The following is a 14,903-nucleotide window of genomic DNA, read 5'->3' as shown; positions in this document are numbered from 1 at the left end:
CATAAAATTTTTTTGTTTTACATTTTTTACACCCATGTAACAAAAAGGCGGGAGGGGAGGCAGACAGTGTATTTTATGCCTATAAATGGGGGGAGGGGAGAAACGCGGGGGGCAGGGTGTCGGGGTGAACAAAAAACACGGGGTCTATGGAAATACTGAGTTTCAACAGCAAAATGTGGTGGGAAGTAGGCCTCAGAGACAACAAGGGTGTTTTTCGGGCTTTATTCTCAGGGAGAGATGGCGCTGTGCAGCTGATGTTGCAGGTTGTTATGTGACCTGTTGGGGAGGGAGGAACGAGGGAAAGGGGAGCAGAAAACGAGTTTTCTAAGAAAGGAATCTAACGAGTGCATGGCATGTCCGGTTAGCGTGAAGCAGAGGTTTAACACTGCTGCTTTCTCTTCAAAGCCTCCACCAGGTCATTCTTAAGAGCTTCTTGTTTTGATTTGTCTGCAAAAGTCTGCACAGACCTGCAGGGGAGGAAAAAGTCATGAGTGGCAGGCCTCACTGGAGAGGTGTGGCAGTTTCAGAGGGGCTGGGGGCTGCTGGGGGCAGCTGGGCGGGTGCCGGCTCCAAGCTGCTGCAGAGAGCTCCACCTCCCAGCCGAGGGTCTGTGTTGCCGGGCTGGGCATCGGTGATCCTCTCTGAAAGCACAAGCAATGCTGGAGGGGGGCAGGAGGGGCGCTAAGCCCAGAGACCTCTACCCTTAGCACCTTGCTGGGCACCCAAGGGAGGCCCGTGACCCGCATGAGACACACTCTTCTCTGCACAGGCTGGGGATGACCTGCCCGTAGCCACCAGAACCCTAAATCCACTCCTCTGGGCACAGGCCCCACCGTTAGCTGGCACCAGGGGGCGGCTTATGGGCTTATGAGCACAATGCAGCCAAGACCCTCTGCGTCAGACCAGCTGCCTCAGGTTTCTGGCTGGGAAGCAGCCCTAGCTAGTGGGAAGTCAGGCCAGGGCTGAGAGGCGAGGGCTCAGGCCATGAGGCCCCTTCTATAAAGCTTCCCCCCTCCACCCCTGTCCAGCAGAGGCTCCTGCCTCACCTACAAGTCCAAGGTGCAGAGGTATCCCACCCAGCCGGTGTCTCAGACCCAGCCCTCTGCCCATGGCAGCACACCGAGGCCGGCGGCTCAGGCTCCTGTTGTAAGGCAGCATCATGTTAACCTGGCCAAGAAAACCCTTCAGCCTGGGCTGTGGGCAAAGTCTGATGTGACTGCATCTACTTGTGTGCGTTAACACTCTTCAACAAAGCTAAGAAAACCACTAAGGTTTGTAAAGATTTTACAGTTTACAAACTGCTTTTCACACATGTATTCTCACAAGCATCCTGGGAGAGTCTTCGTATTGTTCCCAATTTACAGATGAGGTGACTGAGGCTCAGAGAAGTGGCCACTGGCAATTCTCTAAATCATTTTGTCAAATTTATCAACTGTGCTGGTTAAAAACTTCCTGAACTTTTTATAAACTTTATGGTAGTTTTAAAGCAGTGAGAAGACAGGACACCTGGGGGAACCGCTTTACACGGTACACACAATGAGAACCTCAAGTCTGAGATACGCTGACCAGGAAGAAGAATGGGAGGGAAGGTTAAAAAAAAAAAGCCCTCCAAAATGCCAACAATGAGCAAAGTAAAATGAGTGCTACAAATTCTGACTACTGAATCCTATAAAAATCACAGCACGCATACTCAACCTGGTAAGACGTGCACTAGGTAAGACTTCAAAAGAACTAAAAACTACTAAGTAACTAATAAACCCATATGAGAAACACTGGTATTCTGGGTGCTGCTGCTGAAACATCCATTTCTGAGTATCTGGCACAAGGGTCTTCACCAGGTGGGCCTGGCCTGCCCTGGCTCTGCGGCAGCCACAGGCAGGGCCAGAACACCAGCCTGGTGGCGTTCCAGCTCCAAATCCCAGCTCCTCCACCGCGGGTGTCTGCAAAGCTCACCCTGGAGGCTTCGCCCCTGGCCCAGCAGCCCGTGTCCATGGTGTCCTGGCCTGGGTAGGTGATGGCTCTCCCGGGAAGGAGGAGCTGAGCACCCCAGGCCTGGGCCGTGCACAACCTCCCAGCCCCCACACAGGAGAAAGTTCCAGTCATAATCAGGTAAGAGATGGGATGTCAGGCTTGAACAACTGGAGCATACGGAGCAGGGGCTCATTTAGGGGATAAAGCTTGGGAAGGTCACCGCAGGTGACCTCAACCTGTGCCTGGAAGAAGCACTCCACTGCGCGTGGGAAGGAGGACCCATCCTTAAAGGACGGGAATGCCCTGCTGCTGGAGAGGGTCTCTGCAGAATGCAGTGGGTGGCCAGGGACTGGCCATGGCTGGCAATCCAGAAGACGCCAGACCCACCCTCCAGGCTAAGGGTGGAGAGGACTGCACTGCCACGGAGCACTCTAAAAGGGAGGGGTTCTCCACCCCACGACGGGATCTGAAGTCGGCACACACACAGACTGGCCACCCTGCTAAAGCCCAGGGATGCATCCCCTTGGGGAAACGCAGGAAAGCAGCTCCACCTGGTTACCTCAGAGCCCCTCACCCTGGCCCCACCCACCCTGAGTCTCTTCTAGGTCAGGCCTTCGGGGTAAGACCTGGACCTGGGGGGTAACCCCCAAATGCCCTGGGTTCTGTGGCCCCACCCAGCTGGGCTTCTGAACGCATTATTTTTTTAAGTTTCCCTCCTCCTCTCTGGGGACGCTGACTGTTTTCATAAATCTGAATTTGCCACAAACTCAAGTCATGGTTCTTGGCCATTATCAACAAGCAAGACTATTTTCCTTTCCATCAGTGTGACGTGTTTAAGAGGACATCTGCAGCTCGTTAGGGGTGGGAGGTTTTGCTGGTCCGGTGAGCAGTGGCCCTGGGCACCCCTGGCAGCCTGGTGTACCAGGACCATCCAGGCTGACTGCATCACCAATCCTGCACTCCATCCTCAGAGGCTCAGGGGGGTCCACCACCTCTTTTAAGTCAGCTAGCCTCAAATAGTCGATTTCCCACTAAGAAGGGGGCTATTGGACTTCTGGGATCCTCGGGGAAAAGTTAAAGGCAGGATCAGCTGCAGATACACCAGATTCAGAAAGGTCCCTGAAGCACATGGGCAAGCGGGGGCTCCCAGGACGCTTGCTCTGCTGGCCAATGGGATGAGTGCAGACAAGTGGCTTTTGCCGCAGAGGCAACATTAGTTCCTCACTCTGGGCTTCTTCAGGAGCACGAGCCGAAAGCCTGGTCTTCCCCACACCCACCCTCCGCCCACAGTGCAAAGCACACACACACCTGTGACACGTCTCCCTGTTACGTGGGGCAGAGACTACACGTTAATGTGGCTGCTTAGCAGCCGTGAGAGGACACGTGGTTAGTGCTGGTTTAAGCGGCCGCGTGGCAACAGCCAGACCAGCGCGGTCTCAGCGGGTTGGTGAGTCCTGTTTAGTGAGGAGGGTGCTCACGCCTCTCAGGCAGGGTACCTGGATCGGCTTAATTGTCAGGCTGGATGTAGATCTGGCGCTGGGTCAGCACTTGAGAAAGCTCCCTCTGCAACTGCTTAAACTTTTGGTTGTCAGGGATAGCGTCAATAGATCTACAGAGAGTGTTCAGAATGAGAGAGGCGGGAGGGGAGAGAAGGAGAATCGAGGACACAGGGCAGGATAACAGCCGCAGAGGAGATGAAGGGGAAACAAATGAGGCAGAAGAAAGAAAGGAAAGTCATCAAGGCCCCTGCCACTTGGGGGCCCAGGGGTGGATGCTGGGGCTGGAGAGGCCACTCTGCTTTTCGGGGCTCACTGCTTTGCTCCCCTGAGGCAGGTGGATAAAGCCACCTCCCAGCCTTTGCTGGGGCTGTGCAGGGTGGACTGGTGGGAGAGCCCCAGAGCGGAGGCTCTGTGGAGTTCGGTTGTGGAGGGTGCAGTGGCCCCAGGGGCCTCGCACCCGTGAGCAAGGGCTCTGACCCCGCCACAGGCCAGGAAGCTCCGGGCACAGATGACATATGAGGCCAAGCAAGGCCCCACAGCGGGAGAGGAATGCTGCCAGAAGGGGAAAATACAACCCACCAGGGGCCAGACCAAGTTCCCCATAGGAGATAGGCAGGAAATGGGAAGGTGAGGGGTCCAAAGGGAACCCCTCCTCTATTTTAAAATCATAGAGGAGATGTCTCCAAATTTGTCTCAAGGACAAATTCCCAAGCTGGGTGGCTTCCTGCCTCTCCTCTGCCCACCAGAAGACTGGTCCACACAGTGGAAACCAAGGGCAGAGCAGAAACCCCACACTCACACAGCAGTGCAGGCCTGCAGGATGCTTCAGACTCTTAATCAGCTCATCAAATTCCCTCAGCAGCCCTGCCTCCTCGAATGGACGGGGGGAGCAGAAAGGAGTGATTCGTCCAAGGCTACACAGGCCAGAGTGATAGCCTGGATGAGGTCCTGACCTCCTGACTCCAAGGATGGTGCTCACCCCAGAGCTGTCCCACTTTGCTCCCACTGGGCTCTGGCGTCCTGCTTGGCCCACCATGGACCTTGGCAGAGGACATCAGAGGGGCTGGGGACCATTTCTGCATTACACATTCTGCTGTCCTGGAGCTAGGTCAGGCGGAGGATCCAGTGGCCTGTGTTCCCTCCCGTGTCTCAGGGTCTGGTTTGGAAGTACCCTTGGGGCCCAGAGCCAAGGGGGCTGCTGGGCAGATTATTTTGATGTGGCTGAGAAGCTGGGGGACTGAGAGGAGGCCAACTGCAGGGATGGGAGCACCAATGGCTGCTCAGGTCAGTGTGCTCCAGGAAACTCAAATGGTGGTGCAGGAGGCAGCATGTATTGAGAGTGCGAAACTATGCATGAGGTACTTCACCTTTCTCATCTCCTTAATCTGGCATCAATACTATAAGGTGGGAATGTTAGCCCTGTTTCACACATGAGGAAACTGAGGCTCAAGATCACACAGATACTGAACAGTACACTCAGGATTCAAATCCACACCTTTCTGGATCCAAAACTTGTGCTTTGTGGGTACATTTACCTCAGCCCATTGACGATGTCCTTTGTTTTTCCAAAGTAGATCTCATTCAGCGTACTTCTGATTTTGTTTTCCATGTCCTGGGAGGGGAGGGGAGTCAGACATCATGGCCAACAGACGTCCTGAGGCCTACACCCTCCCACCTCCCAGAAGCTCACTCCTGCAGTCCCCGCTGTGACCACAGGGGGGAGGGGCATGACTGCTCCAAAGCAGCGATAGCCAGTGAGGGAGCAAGCTCCTAGTGCACCAAGACCCCACCTATAATTTGAGCTCTGAACGTTTTCGAATGGAGCAAGGCAATACCCAGATACTGGCGGCCAACTATGACCGTTATTGGGAGCTACTCTAAACCACGTCACCACGCCTCAACCCTCCCACCAATTTTGTGAACAATTCTGTGAATCCAGAGAGCACCTCCCTTCTTCAGAAACAACGTGGTAACAGGGAAGGCTCAGGCAGCTGCAACTGAGGCTCCTCCAGAGCCCAGAGTGTTCCAGGGATCTGTTTCCTTTTAGAGCTCAGGTCTCTGTTCACAACCAATTGACTAGGGGAGACAGGACTTTGCACTTCCCAGAGCAACAGCCAAGTGGAGTCTTCCGGGAGCGTGCAGGGGGGCAGGGGTGGAAAAGGGTGCCTTTGGGGTCTGGAGCCCTGCTTGCATCATCCGCATCAGAGGGGTCAGGAAACTGGAGGCAGAGCAAAAAGTGAGAAGTGCTCTGCTGGCTGCTACAAAAACCCACTGCTGTCTAGCTGATTCCAACTCATAGTGACCCTATATGACAGAGCAGAACTGCCCCATAGGGTTTCCAAGGAGCACCTGGTGGATTCAAACTGCTGACCTTTTAGTTAGCAGCCATAGCTCTTAACCACTATGCCACCAGGGTTCCCACTGGCTGCTATGGAGCTAGAGAAAACAGCAGCGGTGAGGGCCAGCAAGCCGGCAAATGGGCTTCAGGGACAAAATGGCACACGCTGTGGGTGGACGCAGGAATGAACTGGGGCCCAGAGAGCCCAGAAGGCCACTCACCTCTACCAGGCGCCCGATGTTGGCTATGTGTGGGGAGGAGTCGCTCACAGTTTCATCCTTCTCCATCTGCAAATGACACAAACGTACCTCCAAGTCAGTGTGCTGGAGCTTTGGAGGACAGCGGCCTCTGCCACAGTACAGTCCTGGCTGCTGCCTGCAAAGAGTCTGCTGTTCCTGCTGGCAGCTCTGGGGAGCCAGCTGCAGGTATCAGAGGGCCACTTGCCCGGGGCTGGGGGACTGAAGCACAAACAGCCAGGGATCCAGCAGGATCCCAGAGGCCTCATGCCCAGGAGTATCTGCTGCCCTTGATGAACATGCCCCCTCCGGCCCCCAGCAGGGAGGGCAGAGCTGACCACCTTGCCAGGTGCTGGCTCGTCCAGCACCCAGCGGAGACAGCCCACTTGGTTTGTCTTCATACCACTGCGCACAGGCACAGGACGCCTGTCCTGAACTGAGGCTCAACACCACAGGTGAGGCCTCCAATGTGCCATGTGGCTCCTGCACCTTGAGCGTCTCGTGTACAGGAGCTACGGACAGTGTGTCTGAGGGCCTACAGGCAAGGACTGACAACCCCAGTCGACAGAGGACTCTGAGGCCCAGAGAGGTGAGGTTAACCTGTCCAAGGTGGCCCAGGTAGTAATGGCAGAACATGGGTCAAACCCTTTCTTCCATCAGAGCCATAGTGGATTCTTCCCACTCTGTGAGGTTTTGGGATTGGTCAGGTCCTGTGGGGAATCTGAAATTACAATGCCGTGGGGTTTTGGAGGAGGCGGGGACCCAGCAATTCGAGTCTTTAATCTCTTCCTCCTAAGCCCAGGCAGAGTCCATCCTGGCCTGACAATCAAGACTTAAAAGGAGGCAGGGAGGGAGGGAGCAAATGACGCTTCCTGACACAAGCCTTATTTCCCCCATAAGATTATAAATTCCTTAGGGACATACTTACCTGTGTTACAGCCCACAGGATGCCTAGCAGAATACTAAGTACATGAATGCTCAATGTTACTGACCTGAAACCAGAAACATGGAGCCACTATTACTACTGTTATAATATGGAAGCTGAAATATGTAGTCGAAAAACAGGATGAAAAGATCAGAACAGGAAGGCTGGAGCTCAAAATGCATTCAGGCTAGTGGAAAAAAAAAAAAAAAAGAAAAGGTGGGAGGGGAACTCTCTTCAGAGCAAGAAGAAGAGGGCAGAAGCTTGGGGTGGGCAATGCATGCTCAGAGGCTGCAGGCCTCTGCTGCTTCTCACTAGTGTTACTTGTCTTTTCTATCAAGGAGAATGGTTTTCAGACCGGGAAAAGTAGAATAGACCCAGTTAAGAGGGAGCAGAAGCCAAAAATGGGCACATCAATAGCAGGAGAGACCAAGTCACTTTAAATGACTGAGCTTCCAGGGCCAGATAAATCAGATCCTTGAAAAACCAAAGTATGCTTAGCGGTACCAGACACTACAGGAGGGCACAGGCGGACCCCACTTTCAGAGCAGGAGGAAGATAAGAGTCTGGACACTACCCTCTAGTTTGACACTGACACAGGTAACAGTTTCTGACAGGACTGTTAGAAATCATCTGATGGCACATTTTAAAATCGGAAATCCCCAGGAGCCAGTGTGGGCTCACTGTGAAGAAGCTCTAACTTCCTACTTTGATAGGGATGCTGGGCTGGAAGAACAGAAAAATACTTAGATAACATCATTGTGACAGGTTCCCTTCTAATACTCTGTGGCTGTGCTGGGATGTGAGGCTAAACAATGGCCCGCTCAGCATCTAGGTCAATTGGCATAACAAAGCTTATTAAGACAATGTTCTGCATCCTACTTTGGTGAGTGGCGTCTGGGGTCTTAAACGCTTGTAAGCGGCCATCTAAGATGCATCAATTGGTCCCAACCACTTGGAGTACAGGAGAACGAAGAACACCAAAGACACAAGGAAAGTATTAGCCCAAGAGACAGAATGGGCCACATAAACCAGAGACTTCATCAGCCTCAGACCAGAAGAACTAGATGGTGACCGGCTACCAATGAACGTCCTGACAGGGAACACAGCATTGGGTCCCTGATGGAGCAGTAGAAGGATGGGCTGCAGAACTCACTCAATTCTAGTAAGAAGACCAGACTTAATGGTCTGACTGAGACTGGAGGCGCCCCGGAAAGCCTGGCCCCTGGACTCTCTATCAGCCCAGAACTAAAATAACTTCCGAGGCCAACTCTTCAGACAGGGATTAGACTGGACTGTGGGGCATAAAATGATACTCGTGAAGAGTGTGACTCTTAGTCAAGTAGATACAAGAGAACAAAGGGGCAGCTTCTGTCCAGAGGTGAGATGGGAAGGCAGAGAGTTAGGAGCCAGTTGAATGATCATGGGGAATCACGGGCGGAAAGGAGTGTGCTGTCGCAGAACAGGGTGAGCAATTAGGGTCTCATAACAATGCATGTAAAAAAAAATTTTGTATGGGAGACTACCTTGAAATGTAAACTTCATTTAATTACAACAATTAAAAAAAAAAAAAAAATGGCCCACTCAGACGGATGGATCCTCTGCTACCAGGGGCTCTGTATATCCTGCAGGATTCTCTACTTGGCCTTGGCCAACCTGTCTGTCTAGGACTCAAATGAAGGCAAGCTGACCTGGCTTATCAACATTCTCTTGACAGCATCAAGGGTCAAAATGATCAGAAGGTCAAAAACATGGGTTAGTGTCCAGCACAATAGCAGCTACCACGTATGGAGTGCCTGCCAGGTGGCAGTCACCTTATTCCATTTAATCTTGTTAAGAACCCTATTTTACAACCAAGGAAGCTGAAGCGTAGAGATTCCAAGTAGTCTTCCCTGATCACATAGCCCTGGTAGACTCCAACACCTCTGCTGTTCCTACTACAGTATGCTGATTCCAGTTACCTGGGCGAATGCAAACTAGATACTTCGGCTCAAACATTAATCTCACTGAGCATAAAAGGAGGGACAGCTGACTTGCAAGCAGTTCCTGTGAAAGAAACTTGTGGTTTTTAGATGACTTCAAGCTTGACAAGACTGATGTGGCTGCTACCACAGCTTTAATGCAACGTTAGGGTACACAAATGAAACCATGACTAGCGCCCAGTCGTGGGGCAGGATTCTCACCCCCATCATAGGAAGAAGAGCTGCAGTGGCAGGGCTCCATTACTTGCTCGGGAAGCAACGACTTTGCTTCTGCTCTGCGCTGGCCCAGCCACATCTGCAGAGCTGGGCTCAGTGCAGGGTGCTAGGCGTTAAAGAGCGGTGGACGAGCTTCTGTTAACCCACCTTGATCCCAGGAAATGGGAAAGAACTGGGGATACTGAAGTCTATGGAGGGGAGACTCAGGAGACCCTAGCCGACTCTGGAGCCTGCTGTCTGGCAGGGGCGCAGACCTAATCTAATCTACATCACTGCAGAGGGAGCAGTGAGCCTCGGGGGATGAGAGACGTCACGGGGTATCACAGGATTCCTGACTTGGGCTCGGCATGTTCTAACAGAGAGGTCGGTCCACAAAAGGCACCTGTTCATACAGCAATGAGCTCCAGGTCACTGGAAAGATCTAGGAGAAACGGGGTGGCCCCGTGTCAAAGGTTCCACAAGTTGGATCTGGGTTAGAGGGACAGTCTGGAATCCATGGCCTCCCAAGGCCCTGCCAGACTAAAGCACTGCAGAACAAAGAGGTCTGGTTTTACTGAAGGCTGATCAAATGCAAGACAGGGAGAGAAATGCTGGAATAGCCAGCCTTCTCTGTCCCCCCAGCCCTGGGCCCTGAATTTTTCCAGGCATTCTTCGGCGACTCCTGCTGTGGAGAGGGCACCTGGAGGTGGGTGGTCCTGGGGAGTTTTGATCCTCACACTCCAAGGGATGGTTCACCACGTAACAGGAGTAGTGGGCGTGCCATGAGCCTGCAACAATGGCTATTCCCCACCTTTTCAGCACTAGTAAACACTTCACCCTAGGCAGAACTGCAGCGTTTGCTAGAACATCCTCCTCCCTTACTAAAACCCTGTTGCCAAGAAAACTGGTCTGTGTATATGATGAACAGGAGTTGTGGCACAGACTCAAGAGGAAGGAGGGTACTCCATCCACCCATTTTTAACAGGGATTTTGTACGCCAGCACACTGGGACTGTGTGCTCTCTCGCCACATGGCAATGGTTACTGGGCCCAGACTGAGGGCCGCTCGGAGAGCTGCTTGCTGAGCAGGGAGAGGCCTGAGGGGTCGGATCCGAATGAATTATGTCCTTCCAGCAAATGACAGTCCTCCTCCTCCCCAGCTCCATGCAGAGCACAGATACCTGGCAACCCCAGGGAAGGGATGAAGGCTCTGAGCTCACTGAGGGTGCTATTTTAAATGAGAACTCAAGGCCCAAAGAGGCCAGGACTGCTGGCCAAGGGCTCTGGACCAATTCAACCTCCTGGTTATTATCTTTGTGCTTCGGAATGAAGAGCCACCTTCCAACACAGGAAGGCTAAAACCACTGGATACTCAGAGGTAAAAGAGGTTTGTGGGGTGGTGGAGGGAGAGAGAGCAAGAAGGCTCCGTCTTTCCAATCTGCGGTGCCTTCCTCAGGAGCAGAACTGACTCCCTCGGAGACCACAGGGAATTTAAGCCCCAGTGAAAGGCCGGGCAGGAGCTGGTGGAGGAAGGAAGACAGTGGGCTGGGGGATGCGGAGAGATCCTGGCGCACACAGACATGTTTCCACAGCCTCCCTGCCCACACCCCCTGCCGACTCCCCTTCACACCTGGGCAGGGTCAGCACGCTGGCAATGCTGACCCACCAAAAACAGAACTATTTTTGCAACACATATATTATTACATTCTTATAAAAGTGGCTGCCAGAAGGAAAACATTTTTATGTGCTATGGCCACACAGATGTTCCACAAGGTGATTCCAATGCAGACTGAAGTCAGGGCCCGGCCTGCTATCCCCAACAAGCACCTCTGAGCGCCCTTCCTTCCCTCCATGACCATGTGATGGTAATGACTCGCCAAGTGTTTGAAACCAGCAGGCTGTTTTCCTCAGGAAGGTGTGCCCTAGCTCCCTGTTGCCATGTGGCACCTTCTGAGGGGGTGCCGAGAGAAGCCAGTCCCAGCTCAGCAGCTCTGTGTGCTTCCAGCTCGGGTCCTACAGCTCCTGCTCTGGAGCCAGGGCAGCAAAGGCCTTGGCCTGTCTAGCCTCGGTTTCCTTGCCTTTCCTTCACACTAAGTGAGCGGACTCACGTAAAATGTCTAGAACAGTGCCTGGCAGAATGGCAGCTTTTACTGGGCATCAAAATAGAACTCCATTCCCAGGGCTCTTCTAATGTTTGGATCTCAGGTGGAAGCCAGCGGTGTCCTCCTGGCTGCAGGCCAGGACTCTGTATGCTGTCGAGCCAGAAAATGGTGGTCAGAAAGCCTCCCAAGGAAGGTTACGTCTGACTAGTTCAGAAAATTTTAACTGAACCTAAAATTGCATTAGAAGATGGAAAAGTCTCTGCTTGCAAGATAGCTGGTAGTGGCAGTAAGAGCTGCTATTTACCGAGCAAAAACCATGTGTCTGAATGGTCTTTCTACTCTATAATAATCTTTCAAAATAGGCATTATTAACTCTACTTTGTGGTGAAAACACTAAGTTTCAGAGAGATGAAGTGGTTTGTCTAGGTCACACAGCTGGAAAGTGACTGGGCTAGGATCTGAACCCAGATCTGGATGATTCTGAAATCTGTTTCCTTCCCAGAGACCTCTCTGTTTGCTCTACTTCATCTATGCTCTTTACCCAGAAAAATGGAGGTCAAGTCACAATTCAGTGCTCAGAAATTCTGAGCAGTGTCCACTACTACCCCCTCTCCCCTCCAAGAAGCTCCAGCCCCTCCTCCTCTCCTGCCCCCTTCACAGTGAGGGTGGGCGGAGGGAGGCAGCCTCATGTTAGCCTGGAGCTCTCCTTCTCCACCAGGCACTGGGTCACTCCACCCCAGGTCATCTGACAAAACCAAACCGTCCCTAGAAGCCACTCTGCTCATGCATCTCCATTCCCTGAACCCAGGCAACCTCGTGGAGCGCAGGGAGCATGCCCAGCGGCTGCTGCTGTGCCTCTCCCCTGGGAGAATGTACTCCCTGAATCACCCCAAGTTTGGCCTGGCTCACCCTTTGTCCCCCTACATCTGGAACAAAGGGCAATGGGCTTCTTCCCCATGTATATAAAACATATTGCTTCACCGAGCATAACCCAAGAGGATCTTCCCACTATGATCCACGGACAAGTGCCTCTACTGGTGTTTTCCTACTTGAAGGTCCATCATGGGTGAATGACTGCTGCTGAGTGGGGAGAGCTCAGCTTGCAAGCGACTGGCCTAATCTCCCCACTTGACAAAACATTCCACCTTCGTTTCTCAATATTTAGAATCTGAAAAAAATATCAAATGAACATCTGCAGGGCTTGTCCCCAGATCGGAAACCTTGGATCTCTTTCCAGAGATTTACAGCCTTGCCTCTTTCCCACGTCTCCAGCTGTCGGACAGAAGTGACCTCGCAAAGCAACTTCCTTTTCAACATGTTGGTACTTAGCTTGCAACATTTTTTTTTACTTGCTCCACAACCTTCCCACTGGAGCTGAGGTGGCAGCCTGCCAAAGGGCACCTTCCACCTCCTTCACAGAGCTCTGCTCATCTAGTCTGGGCAGGATGGCGGGACGTGGCTGTAATGAGCTGCCACAAAGATTGCTGGCCAGTCACTCCCCCTCCGAAAGCCCCTCAGCTGCAGGGATCGGCCCAGACACTTTATCTGTCTTCTTTACTTTCCAGCCGACACCCTAAGAGACATGTGGGGGGAGGGGCAAAAGGCCCAAGTAGAGGAGATAGAGTGACAGTGACAAGGGAGCAAATCCTGACACACACTTGGCCTGAGCCCTGATGTGTCACGACCAGCTGTGAAACGTGGCTCAAGTAATTTATCACTGTTACATTTACCAATGGTTCTGAGGGACTTTGTAAAGAAAATCAGTGAAAGCAGCCCCGCCATCTCATTGACTTGCATTCCCATAAAGCACCTGAACTGAGAAAGAAAGGGGTTCAGGGTAAAGGCTCCAGATTGCTCACAGCCCAGGGTGCCCAAGGGAAGGCACCTCTAGGAGGACCACCAGCAAGTCTAAGCCGTCTCGCAGTTCTCAGGATGGGACCTGGGAGACAGGAAGATGGGATGGGTGTGCCTGAGGACCATGCCCTTGCAGATGAGGGTTAGCACCCAGCCTGCTGCCAAGGCGAGGATGCCCTCTCCTGCTGCATGACGGCTCGCCCCTCTATCTCTAGAGGGCGGTGGAGGGTAACCTGACAGCCCCTGGATGTGAAGCTGGGAGGCCCTCATTGGTCCTGGGCTGCTTAGCCTTGCTGAGAGCACTCCTGGACGCTGGATATGTGTGGAGTGCAGCACTGGCACCCTGGGCCTGGGGAGAGAGCCCTCCTTCTTGACACATGGAGTGAGTATGTGGGTATGTATGAGTGACTGAGATGAGGCCTTGTTTCTAGAGAAAAAATTTTAAATCCTGGGTCACTATAAATAGTACTTAATGGAAAAGTGCAAGTAAGGAAGACTCTCATCCAACACCTCCTCCCTCATCTCCCACATCCCAGTGGTCACCACACTGTCTCCCCACCTCTCTATCCTGGCTCTGCTCCTACCGCCCTTGTCTTTGTTTTGAACCTCATTTCCTGCTTCCATGTGACACCAGCTTCTTCCTGACATTCTTGCCACAGGCCTGTCCCCTCTGTCCCCCAGTGCTTCCCTGGTCCCGGCCCCCATCGCCAGTCTTCTGGACACACTAATGGCCTCCTCCCACCGACCAGCCTCCACACTGGCTGGCAGAGCCATCCGTTGGAAACACAAATCTGATCAGATCTTAAAACTCTCCTCACTGCCTCTGGTCATGAATGACAGTACATCTCACGGGTCAACTTGCTTCCTATAAGAAAATCCATCTTACAGCCACTGGACACCCCAGAGGAGGACACCAGAGGGGGTGTTGGTGAGCACACTCCCAGGGAGGCCGACTTCATGATGCAGCCTCACTGTGCTTGTCTGTTCCTGGGGCCACCAGTCCATGGCAGCTACCAATGCCAGGGCCAGAAAGATGGGCTGCCAACACAATGTCACTGGGCACCCAAACAGCAGTGTCCCATCTACATGGAGCTGACTGTTCAATGTATTCCCCCTCACTTACTCGTCATCTAATGAATAGGAGGTACAGGGGGCAGATATTTAAGACCAAGAAAGTGTGGTATGGTAGAAAATGGCACATTTTTTAAGGCAGGCAAAACTGGGTTCAAATCCTGGCTCTGACTCTTATTAGTTTAAGTCACCATGGGCAAATGATTTAACAGCTTGAACCTCAGCTTCCTCACCTGTTAAGTGGGAAGGGTAACTAATCATGTTCACTCTTTATCACTGATTTGCTCAGCTTTCCCAGAACCCCTTTGTCTCCCATCCAAGTCAACCACAACCTTTTTCCAAGACTCATCTGGGACACAAAGCTCAACCCCCGCAACCCTCATTTCCTGTCTGCTCATAAGCTGTGCATCATTAACTTAGATGGGTCCACCTCATTGCTTCCCTCTCCCCTTTTTTTGGCTACATTGGAAACCAGCCCCAGCTTTAATGCCCCTCAGATGAATTATGGGATCAGCCGTTAGGATGATGACAGAGGCATGAATTTCCTCATTAAAGCCCCAGGAGCAAAAGGCAATCCAAACAAGGCAGACAGCCCCAGCCAAGGTGTGCTGAGGACAGCCACTCAGCGGGCCTGCGTTTGGCTTGGCAGGAGGCTCTGCTCACAGCCAGCCAGAATCAGACCCTGGCCCTGGGCTGACAGCTCCGATTTAAGCAATTAGGAAGGCCGAGGATTC

At 52.6% G+C, this 14,903-nt stretch overlaps 1 protein-coding gene across 2 annotated transcripts in view; it reads right to left on the bottom strand.

Annotated features, from left to right (window-relative positions):
• Positions 1–206: 206 nt before the first annotated feature.
• Positions 207–14,903, bottom strand: part of CAPZB (capping actin protein of muscle Z-line subunit beta) — a 159,353-nt gene continuing 144,656 nt past the window's right edge. Inside the window, exons 7-9 of one of the 2 annotated variants that reach the window (XM_004377186.2) lie at positions 6,030–6,095; positions 5,006–5,082; positions 207–467 (exon numbers count right to left, since the gene is read on the bottom strand). In XM_004377186.2, coding sequence (XP_004377243.1) covers positions 380–467; positions 5,006–5,082; positions 6,030–6,095 — 231 coding nt within the window. In that variant the 3' untranslated portion in view covers positions 207–379. Of the gene's footprint in view, positions 468–3,410; positions 3,581–5,005; positions 5,083–6,029; positions 6,096–14,903 lie in introns of those variants that run through there. The other variant, XM_023732141.1, reaches the window with a different exon arrangement.

Source organism: Trichechus manatus, unplaced genomic scaffold (assembly GCF_000243295.1).
Source record: "Trichechus manatus latirostris isolate Lorelei unplaced genomic scaffold, TriManLat1.0 scaffold00048, whole genome shotgun sequence".
Taxonomy (NCBI): Eukaryota; Metazoa; Chordata; class Mammalia; order Sirenia; family Trichechidae; genus Trichechus; species Trichechus manatus.
The sequence above is the reverse complement of the archived record's forward strand: the minus strand, read 5'-3'. Positions and strand labels throughout refer to the sequence as shown.